Source organism: Pelodiscus sinensis, chromosome 2, assembly GCF_049634645.1.
Source record: "Pelodiscus sinensis isolate JC-2024 chromosome 2, ASM4963464v1, whole genome shotgun sequence".
Classification (NCBI taxonomy): Eukaryota; Metazoa; Chordata; order Testudines; family Trionychidae; genus Pelodiscus; species Pelodiscus sinensis.
In genome coordinates, this window is record NC_134712.1 from 218,828,809 (window position 1) to 218,851,648 (window position 22,840).

A 22,840-nucleotide genomic window follows, 5' to 3' on the forward strand; every position below is an offset into this window, starting at 1 on the left:
GCTGGGGCTAAGATGGGCCTGGCCTGGCCAGAACAGCCTCCTGCCCATGGTGGGCCCGACCTGGCCAGAACAGCCCACCACACCACACGCAGTGGGGCCGGGCCCCTCATGCCATGCTGCGGGAATGGGGTGCTCCAGCCCAGAGAGAACAGCTTCTGCTGGAGGCAGCCCCAGTCTGGCCAGAGCATCCGGGGACACTCCAGATGAATCGGAGCAGTCCCCTCCTGCGGCAGTCTGGGGAGATGAGAGGGCTGGGCCTGCCATGCCAAACTGTGGACACAGAGTATTTCAGGCCAGCCAGAGCAGCCCCTACCCGCCTCTGTTTTAGCAGCTAACTGGTTAAACATAACATTTAACATTGATTAAACTGGATTTTACATCCCTAAAGGCTAAGTCTACACTTGCAGAGCTTTTGCACTGTTGGTTTCACCTGTGATAGGGAACTGATAAAGGAAAAGCACTCGTTTGTGTACTCACTTGGGGTTACAGGTGTTGACATTTGCAGCACTTCCATTGCTGATGGGAACAGTGCCCTGAGGGAAGCTATCCCACAATGGCGCTCCCCTGGGAGGGATGGGAGCGATTTCAGGTATTCTGGGTCCCTGCATAGCCCCCTCTCCCAAAATACCAGTAAGCTCCAGGAGCTCAGCTGTTGTCACCTCGCCAGATAAGTGAGCACTTGCCAAGAAAATAGGGAATTTCAAAGTTCCAAGGGCTTTACAGGGGGAAAGGCAGTCTGCCTTAGACAGATGTCTCTTTACCTGGCATTAGAGCAGCAGAGCTGCTGGATAGAGTGGTCACCTAGGCATTGTGGGATATACTGTGGAGACTAAAAACTCTGTAAGCAGCAAGAATGTGTCTTCACCTGCACATCACTGACAAGTGTAGACACTCCCAGTTTGTGTGCAAAAAGGGAATTTTCCAAATTTAAACAGCAAGGGTAGATATGCCGTAACTCAGCCTCTGACTGGCCAGCTACCTCTGTGAGAAGCAGCTTAATGCTGTGTCAGATGTCCTCCATCTGGAGTTAGTCTCCTTGTTCTTTCTTTCTAGCAGGCAGAACACCTGGCAGATTTGCTAGCCAGATAGCATCTGCACTTGAATGAGACTTCTGAACAATATGATTTTTGCCAAACTAATTAATATATCTTTTGACATTTTTTCCTTCCAGCGGATTCTTCTCCCTGCTATTTCTATATGGGAAAATGAGATATTTTTCTTCCCCATAGCCTATGTTTATTTGAATCCTCCAGGTTTATCTCGTTAAACCAATGAGCAAACAAGCCTCTCTTCAACCAGAGATCCATAACAAATGCTACTTAGTTATTTAATCTACTATATATTTGAAAAAGTTGTCTGTGAGTGAGTGAATTGTCTGTCGGTCTTGTTCTGTTCAAGAACTTTTCCTAAACAATAAGAGCTAGAACCACCAAATTTGGTTTGCAGCTTCTTCGTAACATAACTTAAAACAATATAAGGGTCTGGTTTTGCCAAGACAATGGGATATGCCTGGAATGCAATTGTTTCTCATAAAATGGAAATGGAGGGTTCTGCTATCAGGGACAATTAGGCTGTAGAATGACCACAGGGGAGCAACAAGGCCTCAGAAATGGGGACTAGGACAACTGTAACCCCAATGGGGCATCAGAGGCAGGAGTGGAGAAAGGGATAGCTGTCTACTATATATTTGAGAGAGTTTGTCTCTTCGTGTGTCTGTCTGTCTGTCTGTCCCCAAGCCAGGGGACATGCACACCTCCCTCAGCTGTACCCACTGCAGCTGCAGTAATCTTTGACAGGCACTTTTTACATGGCCTCAAGCAGCTACAGTGAGAGCGGGCTGGGGTTGTCCTCTCTTCCTGGGGCAGCCTGCATACTGAACCCCTCATCCCAGCCCCACCCCATAATAATTAATGTAAGCCTCAGGCTAAGCGTTCTTCCTGGCCACTCTTAGGGTTTCCTTGACATTGCATCAGTAATCCAAACCATAGTTTTCTCTCTTTAAAAAAACACTTTTCTTATCACGAGGGTGGAGTCAACAGACCACACCTTCTGCAAGGATTCTTCAGGAATCATTTTCCATCTCTCTGCAGTGGTCTGACACCTGCTAAAAGGATGGGTCAACAAAAGAATCCTGCCACTTTGTTACAGTATTGAACTCGACTGAAGCCAATGAAATGGTGCTCATTTACAGCTGCAGACGGACAATGCTTTGGGCAAGATTATGGCTGACACCTCTGTGGGAGCCCCAAAGAGAAAGGGGAGTCTAAGGAAACTGTCCCAGTTGCACACACATTCATGAGACAGACCCAGACCTAGTTCTTGTGCTCACTAGAGAGTGGAATTTTTTTTAAAAAATTGTGAAAACATCAGATTTCAAAAAGCATTAATGAAAAACTTAATTAAAAATGTCAGTTCTCTCTAATAATACTGGTAGAACAGTACATCTTAATAAAAAATTCCACTTCTTTGTTTTTAAAGGACTACATTCTATTCTTTTGGAAATACAAACCATTAATTCAAAAAGTTTTAGTATTAGGGCAGTACAATTCTCCTCAGATTGTTTTTTGCAGTTTGCTGAACAAATCTGGCCACAAAAATGGTTTTCAGCTCCTCAATCTGTCAAGCATTCACAGTGTTTAATTCACCCATATACATGCTTAAGCTTTTTTTGTGATTACTATGTGCTTCATTCTGATGAAAAATTCATAAATGGCTTCCTATTCATTTTCCTAGCTGGCATAGTTACTATAATTAAAGTTATATGGCATAGTTATCATGATTAATATTATATGAAGAGCAAACAGTGGAAACTGCAGGATGTAAAAAGCATAGCAACTGCATGTGTGACTAAGAAATACATGATGTATTTTTCAACATTCCCTATATGCTGTTCCTTTTTACAGTTAAAAAATATAAGCTGGTCATGTGTGTGTGTGTGCAAGCATATTCCTCCTCATCCTCCCATTCTATTCAGTATGTAATGTTATGCATAAGCAATTCTCATTCTGTTTCATTCTTTTGAACATAAGAAGATTTGAAACCATTGGAAGAAAATTGTGATTATTTGACTTGGCCCATCAGTCTGAACATTTAAAAAGCAGCCTTCTCTTAAAAATATAAATCAACTGTGAAATATATATATTGAAAGTATGTTTTTTTTCTAAATAGCATGGACAACTATTTTGAAATTCATTTCACAGTCAAACCAGAAGAAAAGTATTTTTTATTTTTTGAACTTTCAGCTTGTTGGACTGGATAGTCTTTTATATAACTTGAAAAATGCCACAGAAAATTATACCAGTCCAATTAAAAGTTATGTCTCATGGTAACCCATTTATTAGTGTTTGAACTCATGTCTTATATAGAGCCAAAGTCCTAGTGACTGGAGTAATTTTGGAGAGTGATAGTGAGCAACAATACTAGATGCTGAACTGGAAATTTTGATGTAGCTGAAGGATGTGCAAACAGCAATCTTGACAAGTTGTGTTTCACCAGCAGGTCAGAAGAATATCGCAACCAAACTAATCTTTCCACAATCAACTGTTATTTGCTCTCTGTAAATTGCCTCAAGATCTGTGCTGCATTTCTTAGGGGGTACAGAACAAAGATGATTCAGCCCAGATAACGAGTACAGTGCTTCATGTCTCTCTGCTTCTGGGGTGTGCTGTGGGCCAGTGTAGACCCCAAAGTAATTTACAGTAGCCCCAAGAGCTCTTGTAATCTGCAACAGCGTCTCCACTTTTGTCAACTGGCTACTCTTCAAACCAGAACTGCACCAACACAGAGAACTGTAGCAATTTCTGCTTCTTGTGCCAACCTGGCATAATCACTATATTTAGGGACATGTAAGTGGGAGGACACAAAGTTGTATACACCTGCCATTTCCTTCTTTTTCTGATCTTCTCCCTTGTATGGCCCTGAAAACTGTTGGAACAGCGTACAAACAGCGGCGGATATAGGGCAGGACAAGTGGGGCGGCTGCCCCGGGCCACGTGCTGTAATAGGCCCCGCGCCGAGCTGCCGCGCGGGGCCCAAACGGCTGCTTGAGCCACTTGCTCCCGCGTGGTGTCCCGGCTGAGCGGCGCAGAACTTAGCCGAGCACCATGGCGGGAGGTGAAGGGGCGGTGATGTACACAGCCAGGGGGCTCCAGGTCCCACCCCCTGGCCATGTACATCACTGCCCCACCCCCTTCTCCTCCCGCCATGGCGCTTTGCTGAGTTCTGCGCCGCTCAGCCGGGACACCATGCAGGGCCCAAATGGCTGTTTGGGCTTCATGAGTGAGAGGCAGGAGGGGGAGGACTAAGGAGAAGAGAAAGAGAGAGTGAGGCAGGAGGAGGAGGAGAAGAGAAAGAGAGAGTGAGGCAGGAGGGGGAGGAGAAGGGAAAGAGAGAGTGAGGCAGGAGGGAGAAGAGAAGAGAAAAAGAGTGAGGCAGAAGGAGAAATAAGAGAGAGAGAGGCAGGAGGAGGGGAGAGACAGAGTGAGTGAGGCAGGAGGGGGAGGAGAAGAGAAAGAGAGAGTGAGGCAGGAGGAGAAGAGAAAGAGAGAGTGAGGCAGGAGGAGAAGAGAAAGAGAGAGTGAAGCAGGAGGGGGAAGAGAAGAGAAAGAGTGAGGCAGGCGGGGAACTTAAATACAAATTAAAATGTTTAAGTATTAATGCAGAATTTTGTTTAAGAATGACTTACAATATAATGAAAATAAAAATTATCCAACTAAATTAAGTTTCTATCAAATTTACCCAATTCACATTTAAAATGAAAATAGCCTTCAATTTGTGCATTTGACACCTTTTTTCTTCAAAGGGGGGGTCCCACGAAATTGTGCTTCCCTGGACCCCCAAAACTCTCATCTGCCCCTGTGTACAAAGTTTTAGGCAGCCCCAGAATCTCACCTTTTCTCTCTTTCAGGTGGCAGAATGTGTCTGTCTTAACCCTCTTTTAGTCAAGAGGACACCTTGGGGAATCCATTATAAAACACAAAAGACTGGCAGGCACGTATTTGAGATCATGGAACACTACTGATAGATTGAGTTGTGGCAATCATGGATGGTGCTGCCAGTCCTTCATATGTCCTTGGAAGTTGGCAGTTTAGAAGCGGAAGTCAGAGCTGACCCTAATCTTTCACCTCCATTGTACTGTATATTGCAGCGGAGTCAATCCCCCTTCTAATTCATACACATACCTCTCTTTGGGAGCAATGTGCATATACGGGGAATAGCAGCTTCCTGCCCCTCACCCGGGGTTGCAGAAAAGGCACTTATGCCCTGATACTTACTTAAACTGAAGTGTTTCATCTTTGAGGAATCCGACCTACCTTTTTCGTCTGAGTCACATTTACCAAATTGCAGCTTCAGAATGCCCTTCCCATGAAGCTGGAGAATCTGGTTGTATTCTTTGGGCATTGCATGGAAACCCGGCTTGGGCAGTTGGTTGTCATAATAGTGGTGACTGATTGGCATCTCCTCTGTGGTTTTAGAGAAAGGCCAGAAGCCATACAACTTCACATTCTCACACAGTTCAACAGCAGCACTTGCAATCATAAAGCCAGAAGACAATCGATATGCTTTCACGCCCTTAGTTCTCCAGAACTGGGCAAGACTTTTCAGATACCTGGGATGGAAAAATATCGCCCTCTGTTTTGCTCTGAACTCTTGCAGAGTGTGATATACTTTGAAAGATGCAGCTGTGTTGCTTTTGAAGGAAAATGCTGGCAGTAAAAGGAAAGCGTTTCCATAACTTGCCATGTTCTCCAGAAATGTCACCTTCTTTTCATTCAGTTTGTTGTATCTGTCAAATAAAATGCCTAGTGAACTTATCAGTTTTAGAAGGAAAAAATGCTTGAATTCAGTATTATCAAAGGCCAGATTTTCACAACTGCTTGAACATATAATCTGTGAGCTCGGTCATTGCCATTTTATCAGTTCATATAGTAAATGTGTATGATATGATCACAGTTTTACATGTGCTATTATGAAAATCTGGCCTTATGTGAATTATTAAATAATTACAATTTACTTAATTTCATAAGAATTGCCACACCAAATCAGACCTGTGATCCACCCCATCCAGGATCATGTCTTCAAAGGAAGGTACAAGAAACCTCACACATTTAAAAATTGCACATTAGCATGCATCATAAAAATCTGAATGCAAAATAGTTACTACATGTGTGAGGCAGCTACTTTGCAAATGTAGACTGTGCAAAGACTTGTGCATGTGCCTGACTTTAAGGATGTGAATAGTCCTCATGGAGTTAAAATTAAGCACATGATTAAGTCTTCACAGAGTCAGAACCTTAGCTGCTTTTTAAATAGGACTCATCTGATTTTCTAATATGAGAGCACCTAAAGCTCCCACTGACTCAACACTTCTAATGAATTGCCAGATCTTGTGTCCAAAATTCTGCAATATAAGAATAATGATCAAAGTGGATTTGCTTTGGGACTTTATTTCAGCCTTGCCATAGTTTTTATATCTGTATTGCAAACACCTTGAAAATACCAGAATAGCTGATATAACTTCAACTAAAATGTTGTGGGAAGAATCCCACACTTAGCTTGCTAATTAGAATTTAAAGTGATTAAAATTAGAGCAGTTCTCTAGACAACCTTTTCCCTCTCCTCCTTCTAAGGCACTTACAGCTTTCTCAGAATAATAAAGTCATAGAAATGTCCAAATTCCAAAGTCCCGACTAGTTTTTATTGAGTCCTTACTAAGATTAACACTATTGACTTCAATGGAAGTTTGCCCGAATAAAGACAGAGATAAAAACTTAGTGGAACACCATGAGTAAGACAGAGAACAATAAATACAGTGAGCCCTCGCTACTTCGCGGTTCGACCATCGCGGATTCACGACTTCGCGGACTTTTTTCATTACGTATGTATATATTATAAAAGAAATATATCGCGGATTTTCCGGAAATTTCGAAAATAGCCGCGATATATGAAGACCCCAAATATTTCGTTAATTCCATTAAATATGGTGTCCCTACTTCGCGGATTTTCAGCTATCGCGGTCGGGTTTGGAACCTATCTACCGCGATAAACGAGGGTTCACTGTAGCATCAATTGCCACCAACAAAACTGCTTACTTATGCTGAACCTCTGAGCCAAAATTTATTTTCACTTGCAACCCCATTGCAAGTGAAAACAAGTTTGAAGTCAATGGGTCAAATTCACTGCTAGTGTAATCCACAAATACATCTTCATTTATATCAGCAAGGATTGCAAAAGCATCAAAGCAGAATTTATCCCAAAGAATCCAGCTATCTCCCTGATTCAATGACAAACTTCTTTTAGAGAGACAAGATAGGGAGGTAGTAGTTTCTACTGACCCAACTTTTGTTGGTGAGAGAGAAGTTGGTCCCATAAAAGATATTACCTCACCCACCTTCTCTCTCTGATGTCTTGGGACTGCCATAGCTACAACAAAACTTCAGATTTCTGCATATTCAATTGTTTTCTTCTCACTTTAAAGTTAAAGTCAATTTTGTCTGTCATGTCTGTTTGAGGAATATAGAGAAGATGGACCTTAAGCTGCTGTAGGATTATTAAACCATAAATATCAATATACTACACTGATTTATTTGGCAGATAAGCATTAGCTAGATCGGCGAAGGGTCCAATGTGAAACTGAAGGTTATATGATAATTAGCAAGTTCTAATCAGATTTTTGTTGTTGTTTTCCCAAGAAGGGGAGGAAAGCAAAATACTTTGGAGAAAAAGGGGAGATCTACTTTGCTTTGCATTCTTTAGTGTTTGGACAATGTGTTATACAAATTTAGGCTCCAATTCAGGAAAATGCTTGAGCACATGTTTAACTGTAAGTCCCACTGATGGACTTCTTAGACACATGCTTAAGGGCTTTCCTAAGTCATTGCTATAAATGCCAGTTTTAGAGAATAGACTTGAAATGAGAATGATTGCTATTGCCCCTGCTTAGATCACTTGGATGGGTGCAAACAGAGGCACTATAATCTCTGGACTTGTTTAATAGATTTACATTCACACTAGTCTACTTTTTACCTGGGAGTTAAGAATCCCTAATGTGAAGTAATCAGAATGCATTGCCCACCGTGATGAATCCCAAACGTTTTGTAACAAAATCTAAAGCATGTCAAACAATTAAAACATTACATAGGAACAAAAATTGTGGTGATACTTACCGCTGTGCTATGATGCTTGGATTAACAGTCACAAGATTGGTTTTATTGCCAACATCTTTGCTAACGCTTCCTATGGTTGGGGGAAGGTTACACCTGAGGTTTAGAAACAGCTATTTAAATAGAACCCCACCACAAATGCCTTGCCATTATTCTAATGCAGCTCCCACAACTGTACCATAATGTTTATAGGTCACCTCCCTCTAGTACTTAATAAATAAATAAATAAATAGTACTGAACCCTTCCAATATGCCTGAAAAATAATTATTTAACCTATTATACAGATAAGTACACTGAGGTACAGTCACATTTTTTTCAAATCATCTGAGTCTGTACCCAAGACACTAATAAACCAGGAAGTCCCACTTCCCAGATCCCCTGCTCTAACCACTAGACTATATTCTGCCCTGTTTCCATCCAAGATAAAGTAATCCAGCTCCTCTTGAGGTTTTCTGTAGTTTAACTAAAAATAGTGTGATTAATACTAAAGATGCAATTGGCACTAGATGGAAATATGTCCAACTACTAATTCATTCCAACTACTGGGTCAATAGTAAATACTCAATATGTATTGAAGGTAACAAAGAAAAGGTTTGAGTCTGAATTATGCTTACTAACACATTCTTAAACACCTGCTAAATTTAGGTTCAGCATCTCATCTTGTAGGTTCATCACTTCTATTTAGGCCAATCATCTAAATTAGACACGGGAAGGGTTCTTTTTTGGCTTATTTGAGAACACTAGATGCAAAATAAGAAAGGTGACAAAATCCAGAGCAGGTGGGTGCGGGCACTGAGTTCTGTCTGCAAGAGTGTCATTCTCTTGCACATTGGAAAGTGCCTGGTGGAGAACAGAGTGAAAATTTCACTACCACACTCTTCAATGAAACTCCCTAGGCATCTCTGCCATCCAACCTCAGACCCAAGGCCTCAAGTGGGCTTGAGAACCCAACCTGCCTTCCAAGCTGCAACTTCCACACTGCTGTTTTTGTATGTGCTAGTTTGAGCTCTACTACTGCAAGTCTGGCTGCCCAGGTTGGGAGGATTGCTCATAGTTGCACCATAGGCAGGGCCAGAAAGACACCTCAAGAAGCAGTTAGGTGCCTAGAAGGATTGTCAAAAGTTCCAAGGTGCCCAACTCCCACTGGGAGTTTGAGAAGCTATTTAGGTGCCCATATGTATTTTAGGCACCTAAATATCTTTAAAAATCTGGTCCCTAGGCCTTGTTCCACTCAGCAGTGCAAGGCCTACATACCTTTAAATATCTGGGTCCAAGGTCTCCATCCAACAATGCATGCAACCATATGTTCAACTTTATACCTCTGCATAGTAATCTGAATGTCAATTGGTAACATTTTAAAAGTACTCTAAGGTCTTAAAAGCAGATTTTCAAAGGTACTTAGGTTTCTGAAAATGCTGGTAGGGAGCTAGGGGATTTTCCCCAAGAAAACCCACAAAAGGTAAGGTGCCTGGGATAAATATTATAAGGCAAAGGCAAGCCTGTAACATATTGAATGTGAGCTTACATCACTGTCTTTTTTAATCTCTTCTCCCGAGCCAAAGAAAAACACTCCTCAACCCTAAATGATCATTCAATAAGCAAAAGTCTGACCTTCACCGAGACTCAACTCCCAAACTAGAACACACCCAGGTTCATAGGCTCCTGCAATCTAGGACCACAAGAAATCATTGTGATCATCTTGTCCAACCTCCTCCACATTGCAGGCCACAGAACCTCACCCACCTACTCCTGTAACAGACCCATGACCTCAGGCTGCATTACTGAAGACCTCAAATCATGATTTAAAGACTTCAAGTTGCAGAGAATCCACCGTCTACATGATTCATGCCTTATGTTGCAGAGGAAGGTGAAAAACCTCTGCCAAATTAATTTAAGGGAATGACTTCCCAGCTCCAAATATGGCAATCCGTTAGTTCCTCAGTACATGGGCCAGACCCGAAATCACAGATACCTGAAGTAGTGAAATATAAAGGATCCTTGACTATTGTGTTGAAGAATGGGGCAGACAATCTGGAAAGGTGGGGAGACAGGAATGGGGTGCATGTGCACACCCACAAGCCATAGCACAGGTTTGCTTTTAGGCCTATCAAGCTTGACAGAGTCCTTTCAAGAGATTTAGCACAATAGTGTTTAGCAGCTCTTACCTAAATACAAAGTCAGAGTTATCGATTTCAGCTCCACAGCTGGAGTTTTTCAGAATGCCCCCATTTCCAACCACTGCACAGTGCTTAAAAGGATAGCCCAAAAAAGGTGGGGACTGAAAAGAATAATGAAAAAAAAAAAAAGCGTGAACAGAGTTTGGGTTTGTGTGTGGTTTTTGTTGTTGTTTTGTTTTTTTGCATTTCCAGTACTATGTAAATAAGATTATAAATTTAGGCTAACTCCAGGAAATAGCAGAGAACGCACATAGAATGCAGCATATGTCTGCCATGAACAGTCAGAAGTAACAGATGTAGAATGAGCAAAAATGGACTGTTAGCTGCTATCTGTGCTTTCCATACTTTGGGGAAACAATTTTGCATTGCTAAACATGCACAAAAAGATAAATAACTTGCTTTGTTCTTTTCCTTAGAACATATTGGATACATTTTACCATAAAATACTCCGGTTATAGACAGTATCCCCTAAGGGGTGGGGATACACTGCAATGTAAGCCCCCGGTTGTGGGACTCAAAGCAGCTGACCTGTGTTAGGGAATCCTGGACTTAAGCATCTACGTTGTTATTTAACCCTATATTAAGACTTTTTAACCTATGCTCAAAGCTGGAGTTCTGGCATCCAGAGATGTGCACAGACCTGAGTCAATCCAACCATATCCCTGAGTCCCAAGGGCCCTCCTATAATGCCACTCTAGCCCCGCGACCAGGATGTACTGTGGAAAACTTGACAGCCCACGTTGCATGCTATCAGATGTCTGAACAGTCTGCTGACACATCCTGCCGAGCAGGCATTTTGTTCTGTGTGTTCTCAGCTACTGGAAAGAGCAACATGGAAGACATGCCTGTTGAAGAACTTCTCTCACTTGTGCTTTCATTTGTGTGACAGGAAACGGGCAAAGCATCCATGAGGCACTGGTGGACATTTCAGCAGCATTTTCTATCCCACCCAAAGGTACCTGAATGTGAGCTTCCTGATGGAGCAGCAGCAGGAGGAGGAGTGCACTGGCTGATACTGCTTGGTACAACTGGCATAGCCACTGATACTCCATATGTAGACCAGCATGTCTGCCACAGGGCCACCAGCACATTGTCATGAAGACCTGGGATGACCAGCAGTGGAACCAAAACTTTTGCAGGAAGCAAGCTACCCTTTTGGATGTCTGTGAGCAGCATGCCTTCATCCTTCAGTGTAACAAAACACAGCTGAGGTCACCCTTGCTGGTCCAGAAGCAGGTTGCCATAACTGTCTGGAAGTGGCTATCCCAAACTGCTACAGGTTCATTGCCAACCAGTTTGGGGTTGAAAAGTTGGTAGCGGGCAACGTGAGTGAGAAGTAAGTGAGCCAATCAGATGTGTCATTTCCTCCAGAGTGGCAGGCCTTGCAGATATTCCAGAGTAATTGCTATCTTGGAAAGAATGGGGTTTCCAAACTGCACTGGGACCACTGATGAGACTCTTGTACCCATAGTATGCTCTCCTCACGAAGCACTAGTGCAAAACCTGCAAAAGGTGCTGCTTCATTGGTAGGCAGACCCTTGTGGGCCACACAGGCCAATTTATGAATATCCAGGTGGGCTGTTTTGGGAGAGTTCATGTTAGCAACTTTTAGCCACTTGGGAGTCTACATTTCTGGACCAAATGGGAACACTATTCTTACTAAATGGCATTGTCATGAATGGAGTTACTGTCCCCACCATTATTTGGGGGGAGCTTGCATACACTCTTTTGCATTTAATTACACAATCAATGGTTGCTGAGTGGACTTTTGGCAGATTAAATTCATGTTGGAGATGTCTACAAACCTGTGATGAAGCCCGTGTACTCAATGCTGTCCCCATTATTGTGGTTTGTTGTGCTCTTCACAACATTTGTGAAGCCAGAAGTGAGCCATTTCCCCCTGAATGGGCTGTGAGGGGTCACTGAACTGGTGCCCACAGCCAGGAAGTGCAGCCACCACTGTGGGAGCTTGTTGTACCAAGGCAGAAGTGAGGATATTTTGTGTTCTCATATTATGGAGTTATGTGACCCAATGGAAGAGTGGGAATAGTACCTGTATGAATGTGTGTGTGAGGAGGAAGGGACTAGTTAAATGTTTGAATGGAGCATTTAGTGCTTTGGAAGGTGGGTGGACATCAGTGCCATACAGTGTAGTTATGAATGATGTGATAATTAACGAATTGGAGGCAGAGGGACATGGGTTTACATATTGAATTTCTTGAATGTGAATTGCTGGACATTGACAGATAGAGGAATAGTGTCTGCTTGCTAATGCATAATTGCACCTGATCATGTTTTTAGCATTATTATCTGAACTCATGATTGTATCATGTGGTGCAGTGGGAGCAATAAACTTCTTGAGGACTTAAAAAACTTTATTTGTAAACTTATATTAAAACAGCACAACAGTCAACCCCTGCTGGACAGGCCAGCTGTCATCACAACACCCAAAAGAAGTAGCAAAAGAACATTTAAAAAAAAAAGCCATAGAAAAACTGCTGGAAACATGAAAAGCACAAACTCTATCACTATATGCTCCATATTCCGTTTTCTTATTCCCACTTTTCCTGCACACGTTGGCAGGGCAGGAAGGAAGACTGGAAGTATCCACAGGAAATGAGTCGCAGAAGAAAGGCTGCATTAGGGTTTAGTTGCTCTGCCCAGTCTCTTATCCCAAAATGGAGTTGGCCAAGTTACTATATGCCTGAGAGTAAGTTGCAGATGGATCAGGCTGTGGTGTGGCAGTAGGATAAAAAGCTCCTGCAGCCATAACGGAGATGAGTTGTTGAAACAATTCTCTCTGTTGAGCTCTGTCCTCTGTCATTAGCTGCAGTTCCTCTCAGAAACTGCTTTGCGAGTGCTTGCTCCTTCGCTGAAATCCTGTCCTCCACCTGGGTGGCAAGCCTCAGCCTTTCCTCCTGCCTCAGCACACTTTTATTCCCGGCTTTTATCTGTCTATGTCTGGTACTGGACTTGCTGGTCTGCTGTGTCCAGAACATGGACCATAAATTCATTATGGAAGAGGTTCTCTTTGGAATGGCCCATGAGGATACACAGGGCCATGGATCAAGTTCCTTATGAGCATCAGGCAGGAGAGGTTGAGAGGCCTGAAACAGGGCAAGAAACAGAGGGTTACTGTTTACAGTGTGCAGTGGAGGACCTCAGAATTCATTCTTATGGAATCTCAGGGACATAAAATGAAACATTTCTGAACTGAACCCACATGTATTATAATGGGAATGCTTCAGTCCAAAATTCTCTCTGGCTACAGCTTGGTTACTCGCAGTTACAGAACAGAAGAGATAGTGGGAAGGTTAAAATTACAGCCTATTCTATAAAATGTTAGAACTAAGTGGCATATGGAGCATGCATGTGGGGGAGGCTAGTGCTGCAAAAGACTCTTCCTCATTTCAGGTCTTCCACACTTTGGAGGACACAACTGTTCTTGTGATGCCCTATTGCCAAAGGGAGATGTTATTCCAAGCTGCTGGTGAGAAATCCACAATGTATGCAGCAGAAGTAGTCAAACATATAGGCTATATCTACACTGCCAGTTTTTGCAGCAGAAAATATGCTGAGGGGCTCATTTGCATGTGTTGTGATCTAATTTGCATATTTTCTCCCGATCTATTTTTGCACTAGGGTTTTTTGCGCAAAAACAAGCAGTATGGACATTTTCTTTTTGCACAAAAAGCCCTTTTCCTGCAAGATCAGTATAGCTCCTTTTTTGAGGCATAAGGATCTTGTGGAAAAAGGGCTTTTTGTGCAAAAAGAAAACATCCACACTGCTTGTTTTTGCGCAAAAATCCTTAGTGCAAAAGCGGATCGGGAGAAAATATGCAAATTAGATCACAACACATGCAAATGAGCCCCTCAGCATATTTTCTGCTGCAAAAACTGGCAGTGTAGACATAGCCAAAGTGATTGAAAAGCACATCAGCGAATGGAGTGGGCTAGTCAGCTACTGAGGTGGCCCTGGGAAATACGCCCTTTCCCACAGTCTAACTGCATATCTGGAGTTCCTGCTTCAGGAAAAGTTTGCAGCCATCAGTAACTGGGACTGGGTCAGAATCCATGAGGGAATTAACAGGATGCTGTGTTAGTTAGCTCACACATTGCTTACCCTACTATTGCTGCACAGAAAATATGCGGAGTTCTATAGCCTTCCTCCTCCTTGCATCCACAACAGTTCTGGACAAAAAGTGACTTCTACTTGGAAAAAATAAATTTGTGACGCATGAACTGCATGGACTACCTCTAACTGCAATGAACTTGACTGGGAAATAGAAGACAGTTTCCAAAACACACACACTAAGTTCATTGTTTCCAGCTGGCTCCACCGAGCAAGGAGGAGAGATTGCAGAGTGGCAAATTTCAAGCTCTTACTAGTGAAAGGAAACGTAGCTGACCCTAGCAAACATCTGTGGCTTTAAAGTAAAAACACCCTTTGCAGTTGTTTATGACTGTTTGAAATTCCCAGTCACCATTTTGAACTTCACATGCTGGCCAGAGAGGGGACACCAATGTGCTCCAATACTCTTAGTGGACACCCAACTTAGCTAGGGCTGATCATAACCTGTGCATTGCTTCCAGCAAAGAAAACCCTCCCATTACTATAATCATTAACTGTAAATCCAAGTCATAAACTTACCGGCCTCGAAGAAACCTCTGTCTTCAACAGGTTAGCTGTAGGCTCAGCAGTGGGCTGTTCTCAGAGGGGGGAATCAAACAGCTCTTCTTGAACTTGCTGTTGATCCTGATGCGCAGTTTGCTCTGGGATTGGTTTCAGAACGTTTAACAGTCACTTTGTGTACATCACTCAGAGCCTGCTGCTGGCTCCCAAAAGTCCCCATGCTGTATTCAGGAGCCTGCAGAGCATCATCCCAGTTCTCCAGGTTGTTATGATCCAGACATGGCTCCGTGTTGGGTGCAGAGTCCAGTGCCCTGCCAACCTCTTCATTAAACAGTTGTGATGTTGGCAAGTTGCCTGAGAAGTGATTCTTGTCTCTGGTCTTCCAGTTCTTGCCCTTCAGCTTCTTAATATGCCCTCCACCCTGATCATTTGTCTAGAAAATCTGCAAAGCAGCCAGGTTTTTTGCTGGAACATGGGGTCATTTCTAGTGCTTTTGCTAAAGTCCACAGTTTTCCTGGCCTTGCCCCAGAGATTCACCAAAACTGGGTTGTGCTTTCATGACCATGAAGCCATACGATTTAAAAAAGTCTTGCCCTGCTCAGTCTCAATTGCACAGCCTGTAGACTCCTTTACAGTGTGCTGGTAGTGTGGCGGTCAGAAGAAAATGAGTTAACAATGAACTGTTGCCTTGCACCAAAGGGGGCAGCTTTCATTTTCAAGTTAACTTGGATTGTTGGGATAGCGAGGACTAAGGAGATTGGCCCGTGGAATTGTGGGATACTTCTGCCAGATTCCCAGGGTAAGAGCCCACCCAAAGCTGCATCTACACTGCAAAGGAATAGGGCTCGAGCCCTGGTTCCTGGCTTGACTTGTGCTTGTACCCTGCAGCCCTGGGGATCCTGGGATCTGAGTCTCTGTAATTGCAGTGCAGCGCAGATGCAAAGGAGGTTAAGCTTGAGATGTGCAGATGTGCCCTTAGTGGGACCACGTATCTAAGGAGACCTCCAAGAACTGCTACTGTCTGGGGGAAACTCAGGTGCCTAATGTTATCTTCCCCCTTCTCTCAGATTCTCTTAGACTGGCCAAGTGGGAGGGAGGGAAAAGGAGAGAAACGGCAGATGGTGACATACAGGAAGGCAAGAAAGAGTATGAAAGCTGGTAAATGCCAGTCCCTGGAGAAGTTTATCTCAAGACAACACAATGAAAAAGGCTGGAGAACCAAGGTACCTCTGTGACGTTGGAGAAAGAATTTGGTTTTTGTCACTCAGTTTCACTGCACAAACACAAGGTATTAGGTGAAACTGACCCAAGGCTAAACTAGTCTGGCTGGGATAGCAAGTACATCTTCATATCAGCAGATACCAAAGCTGAACAAGGCCTGATTCTCTTTTCACTCACTCTAGTTTCACACCACTGTGGTTGGCATCAGGAAAGAAAGAATATGACAAATCTACTGAAGAGTGAAACTTTTCGTAATCACCTGAAACCAGGCTGTCCACAGACCTGGCCTCTTGCCCCTGGACTGCACAAGCACATCTGGCTCCGAGACAGGCTGCAGTTTGCAGTGCTCTGCAGTAGCCCTGGTGGCTGATCTACCAGCAGGGTTCATGGATTCTTAAGTATATCTACTCTGCATCTGGAAGTGAGCCTCCCAGCCCAGGTCCACAGGCCTGTACTAGCAGGGCTCACACAAGCATGCTAAAAAAGCCATGTAGACATTGTGACTTAAGCTCCAAAGTGGGGGAACGGCGAGTGAGCTTGAGAGCCCAAACTCCAGCCCGAGACACTACTTCTACACAGCTATTTAATCTGCACTAGTACAGACCTATGGACCTGGGCTGTGAAGCTCACTTTCAGGTGCAGTGTAGACATATACCAGAGAGCCTCTCTCTTTTGCACAAGACATTTATCAAGAAATAAGGCCTTGAGGAGAGTGAGTGGGAGAATGTGTGTGGTGAGTCTGTTCTCTGAAGAACCAAATTAAAAAAAAAGCTCCAATTCTGAAAGAAAAACTGTTCTTACCTCAGGCAGCATCCTAAAAATGTCTTCTGTGATGAGAATAGTCTTTTTATTGTCCACCTCATAACTCATGTTACTTCCCAGCAGGGTGTTGTTTTGAGAAGCAATAAGGTTGTGAACAGCATCACAGCAGGAAGCTAGTTCTGATCTGCAAAGGACCAGTGTCACTAATGAATGATTAGGAGGTAGTAGGCAACTAGAAAATAAAGTTTGTAATTAATTTAGCTACCAATAAAGCTGTGTGAACCTTTCAGAATGACTTTTCTCCTGACTTGCTTTGTAACCAGCCTCAAATAGTTCAGATTTTACTACACAGATGGGTTGTCTATACAAAGGAACCTCTTTTCTTTCCTTGTTTCCCGTCTCTCCTCTTTGGAAAACAGACCACAAACACTTTTATTATTCTTATAAATTCATACCGTGGAAGCACTGTGGCTCCACAAAGGACAGGGACCCACTGTACACGGCACTGTTCAAACTTATAAGTGTCATCTCTGCCCTGAAGAGTTAATCAGATTTCAGCAAAAGTGTAGGAGATGGGTGTAACAATCAGAAGGGAAGGGGGAAAGAGGATAGAGGAATAGTGTAAGGAAAGACCTGGTTACGCAGTTAGATGGTTTTAAGTTAATTAATGATTAATGTAACCACTCAGCACTGTTCTGCTGTGCAAGATTTTGCAGATGTTAAATAAATGATAAGATACAAACAAATAAGACAGATATCTTCAGTGTTTGGGGGTAAAGTAAGAAATAGCAGGATAAACCAACACAGTCCACAAAAACTGTCTAATCCACAGGGCAGCCTCTAATTAAATGCCTTCTAGGAAGATGGTCTCCTTATTGTCTAGTCATAACTCAGGTAACTTCTGCAAGGGGAGTAAGTAAATGCAAAGCAATATTATTTTGAGAAGCAGCAGAAATGTGAACAGCATCATCAGGACTCTGAAAGCTGCCATTGGTCCTGCTGCCCTTTGTTCTATTCTGGGATCTGATACATCTCACAGTGCACCATACTAGGGAATCATTTTTGCCTAGGACCTCACAAGATATTTAGGAGCTTAATTCCCACTGAAACACCTATAGAGGGACTAGGCCATTATCTCTAAACACTTGCACCTCGCACTGCCAGATTGTCAGCTTAGGGTCAGCAGTGATACCCCTGGAATGGCGGAACTCTCCTACCTTCTGCCAATATTACCACATCTAAAAGTAGTGCCAGTTGGGTAAGGAGAAATAGCCTGACCTTGCTAATAGTGCTACTTCGAAACTAGAAAAACGTAACAGCAGGCTCCTTTTCTAACATAGGAAGAAAATTGAGACGTGAAGGGTTTTATATGCAGAAGGCACCCCCCCCACACACACACATTCTTTTTCATATATGTTCAGTGAATAAGGCAAATAAATCCATCAGAAAACTGCAGTTAAATAATATGGACCGAATTCTTCCTTGAATAGCCTAGGACAGGGACAAGCAAGGGAAGAAGTTGTTCCATCCAGCTTGTCAATGAGGTAAGCAGAGCTTTTACTCCCCTGAGCATACTGCTTCTTTTCTGTTATAATCAGGGCAGGTTCTGGAAGGCTTCAGACCATGGAGTAGCAATAGACCCTGCAGACAGGCAGAAAAAGGGATGTGCTTGCTCCAATCCTCATTCTCCGACACACACCATCTGACCAGTTAGGTTAGAGCAACGCCTCTTGGACAGAGTGGTTGGGTGTGCCCATGAGACTGGGTGAGAATGGAGCTGGAGGTTAGAATGGGGGCAAAAGGAAGACAGATTGCGAGGAAATGCAATGAGGGAGATTGAGTGAGAATGAAAGGTGGGGACGGGGTGTGTGTCTCTAACAGAGGAGTACTCAGAGAGAGTGGGGTACGAGTGAGGTGACACAATGTGTGGAGTGTGAGAAATTGATGGATAAACACAATATACCGTTTTTGAGATCAACCGGGTGAATGGATAACATGGCAGTCAAGGACATAGAGAGGGAATGACAAATAAGTACATTTGCAGGGGGTTTAAGATGTGCTGGAACCTGCCCTGATTAGAACCTATCACCAGCTTTACTTTCTTTTTAGAATTCTGAATGTTGCCTGGGCATTCTAATCTGCATTTGGAGGCGCTCAGCAGCAGCACTACTTTATTTGAAGCAGGGCAGATAAATATTGAGACATCCAAAGTTGATGGAAACTTGTGAATATTCTGGCCAAATTGCATGTATGACTGCAACATTACAGGCTTAGAAAATAGGCAGGACTGAAGGAACAAACCTTCATGCTATCATGTGAGTAGATGTTAAGCAGGTACATAAACATTTTCAGAGTGCAGAGAGCCTCATATATCTTTTCATAGTACCTGGAGTGTCTGGCCATAGTAACTACTTGTCAAAGTTGAACATGTTGATCATTCAACAGTCTTGTTTTTCTCAAAAGTTACTAGCCCTCTCTCCCCCAAATTGGAGACTTTCTAGAGATATACAAGGACCAGTGAAAAAAAAATCTTTACCATGGATTCATTTTTTTTAAAGGACAGGATTGTTACTTACCCAGCATGTCCACATAGGACAGTAAAGGATTCCCTGCCTAAGTTATCCAAATAGCTGGTTCAAAGCATTGAGGTACACCAGGCATCATGCCAGTGAGCCTAAAACTCTATCTCCAGTTATGCTAGCCAATGAAGCTGAGCCAGCAGAGAGGATCAACATAACTAGTCTCAGAACAAAGGCAGTAACAAATTACTTCCTCCCTGGAGATAGTGAAGAAAAGGAAACTACTTACCTGTAACTGGAGGTTCTTCAAGATGTGTGGTCCCTATTGGTATTTCACCGAGGTTTTACACATGCATACCAGGAGTCCAGAGTCAGAAAATGTTATGGTCTTCACATGAACCCTTGCCTTGCCTCATGGTTTCATCCAAGGTGACAAAGGATAGGGTGGAAAGACCACACTCTCCAGTTCCTTCTCTATTCCAACGGATTCACAGTGGAGAAGGAGGGTAGGAAATGGAATGCAGATAGGACCATACACTTTGAAGAATTTCCAGGTTCAAGTAAGTAAACTCTTCTACTGCTTCAGATGATTGTCCCTATTGTATTCCACTGAGGGAGACTGGCATCCAGTAAGTCTGAGGATGGTTTGAGGATAAGGATGGAAAATTTGAATGGAGAATAGCTACGTCAAATGAGATATCCATTCCAGAGTTCTGTACCAAGGCGAAATGTGTAGCAAAAGTATATACTGAGCTCCATATGGCTGTGCTACATATATCTTGAAGCAGCACATCATGGAGGGCAAGCCCTGGTTAAAGTTTTGACTCTCATGTTTTTACCTCAGCAGGTGAAGGCAGTTCCAGCAACTGATACCATAGTGTAATGACCCCAAAATCCCCCTGGACATTCTCTGTGTGGAGACTGTTTACTGAAATAGCAGAGAAAGAGAAGGGGAAGGGAATCTAGGAGACTTCCTTATTGGTCTTATCTTCTGCAGGTAGACTGTCAAAGTGCAGCAGATGTCAAAGGAATGAAGTTGTCATTCCTCTTCTGATATGTGAGGCTTCAGAAATAAAATGTCTAAATGGATGGGTTGAGATGAAGCTAGGCTATGACCCTTGGTAGAAACTTGGGATGCAGGCATAGGAGATCCTATCCTTATGGAAAGGAGGGTCCACCATTATGGCCTCAAGATCACCTACCCTTCTTGTTGAAGTGATAGTCGCAAGGAAAGCAACTTTCATGGAAAGGAGGAATAGAACACAAAGCCAGTGGCTCAAAGGATTGTTTCACTAGTAGCCACAGAATGAAGTTGAGGTTCCACTGGGAAGAAACAGGATATATTGGTGGAAAAGGATGGGGTATTGATGAGGAACAAGGAGAATGAAAGTTGCCAGGAAAGGGGCAACACTCGGAGAAAAATATGAAAGAGAAGGCCAGAGGCCCAGAGTGGTGGGTGAAGGTCCTGTGTTGGGAGGTGGGTGAAACCCTAAGTGGGGAAGACAAGTCCCAAGCCAGCCCCATTCCCTGATGCTCTGCCCTTTCTTCAGCCCCTGTGGATCCAAGCCAAGCTCCCACTCCAGGTTACAACCCTCAGCCCCGTTAGTGTCCCGTCTAGGCAGGTGGCATGGCCCCATCTTTCCTGACCAGCCACAGTGCCTGGTTGACAGACATCTGTGAAGTTGTACCATGACTCCAGCCTTCCTCAGGTGGCTGGAGAGCTGTGCCATAGTTCCAACTCTCCCAGGTGGTGGGAGAATGCAGGCAATTTTGGGAAGGCAATACCTTCCTTTGCCTACATCACCTGCCAACATTGCATCATGGATACACAAAGGCTACGTCAACACCGGCAGCTTCTTGCACAAGAACTCTTTTGCGGAAGAGTTCTTGTGCAAAACCTCTTCCAGAAGAGAGCGTCTACACTGGCATGTGCTTTTGTGCAAGAGCATCCATGCCAGTGTAGATGCTCTCTTGCGCAAGAAAGCTCTGATGGCCATTTTAACCATAGGGCTTTCTTGCGCAAGAAATTCATGTTGCCTGACTAAACTGGCCTCTTCTAGAAGAGCTCTTGCATAAGAGGGCTTATTCCTGAGTGGGAGCATCAAAGTTCTGGCACAAGAAGCCCTGATTTTATACATTAGAACATCAGTTTACTTGCACAAGAACATGCGGCCAGTGTAGACAGGCAGCAAGTTTTTGCGCAAGAGCGGCCGCTTTTGTGCAAGATCGCGCCAGTGTAGACACAGCCAAAGATGGTGGAGAAGGCTGACAGGGCTATGAGGGAGAAGACAGATGAGAATCTGGAAGGAAGGAAGAGTCCCTCAGAGGCAAAGCTAAAGGATACAGGGACCAACATGGAGACTAACCAGTATGCAGTTGTGGAAAAGGATATTGGGGAAAAAGGATATTGGGTGAATCTTCCAAGGCAACAGTTTCATGGAATTTTGTTAGCAGTACATCAGGCATTACAAGTAGCCATAGAGAACCTGCAGTTTCCAAAGGAGAAACTAAGAAACAACATGGAAGAGAAGGATAAACTGCTTCTCACGGCAGGTGACCAGGAGCAGCCTAAGGGTCCAGCTCCAGCAACTCCAGGTAAGAAGGCATTCATACCTCCAAGGGGTGTAGTGTTTAAGGGGAGCATGTGTGACTTGATATCCATCCCACACAAGGCCTCATGGGGTAAATTAGGACAATTAACCTATAGGCTGCATGTGGAGTGCCAAAGCCTAATTGTTGGAGAAGGATAAAAGGCTACAGTCTAAATTTCCTTGGCACAAATGAATAAATCCTGAACTCACTAAAACAAAGAAATTGTTATGGTGCATCTTGTTGAAAAAGAAGTGTGTAGGTATCAAAAACAATTATAGCTGTGAAGGTACCCAACTGGGTTCCATAATTTGATGTACTAACAATATGCCTCTTACATGCAACATTTTGAAGAACGTTAATGTAGTAATTAATATTCAGGTTACCTAGGGAACCTGAGACTAAAAACCTGCAGATCAAGAAGCCTGTGGGGCTGAAGCAACCCCAGAGAAGTTTCCAAAGCTTTAGGAATGAGCCTTCTGTTAGGGAAAAAAGGGTCTTTCGCCCATTTTTAATGCTCACTGATTCACTGTTATACCCATGAAAAGTGAGGTCTTGGTTTGGTTAGAAGAAGTGTAGGTTGATGTAAATCTGTAAAAGGATGAAGAACTCAGGTGGGCTTTAAAGCAGAGAGATTAAATAATTAGGCTAGTGGAGTTTTCCATGCCTGTGTTTTGTTGGTGATAACAAACAAGTGGAAAAGGCTGGATTTTGAGAGGAATGGTCTGATGGGGAAAAAAAATTCTGAGCAAGACTCCTACATAGTACTAAATACT

General features: G+C 43.3%; 1 protein-coding gene across 3 annotated transcripts in view; it reads right to left on the minus strand.

Moving 5' to 3' along the window:
* Positions 1–22,840, minus strand: part of ST8SIA6 (ST8 alpha-N-acetyl-neuraminide alpha-2,8-sialyltransferase 6) — a 56,436-nt gene that overhangs the window by 4,827 nt on the left and 28,769 nt on the right. For all 3 annotated transcript variants that reach the window (XM_014571733.3, XM_006119495.4, XM_075922463.1), the window contains 4 exons: positions 16,996–17,140; positions 10,329–10,441; positions 8,166–8,258; positions 5,313–5,785 (listed from right to left, as the gene is read on the minus strand). In XM_014571733.3, the coding sequence (XP_014427219.1) occupies positions 5,313–5,785; positions 8,166–8,258; positions 10,329–10,441; positions 16,996–17,140 (824 nt within the window). The remainder of the gene's footprint in view (positions 1–5,312; positions 5,786–8,165; positions 8,259–10,328; positions 10,442–16,995; positions 17,141–22,840) is intronic.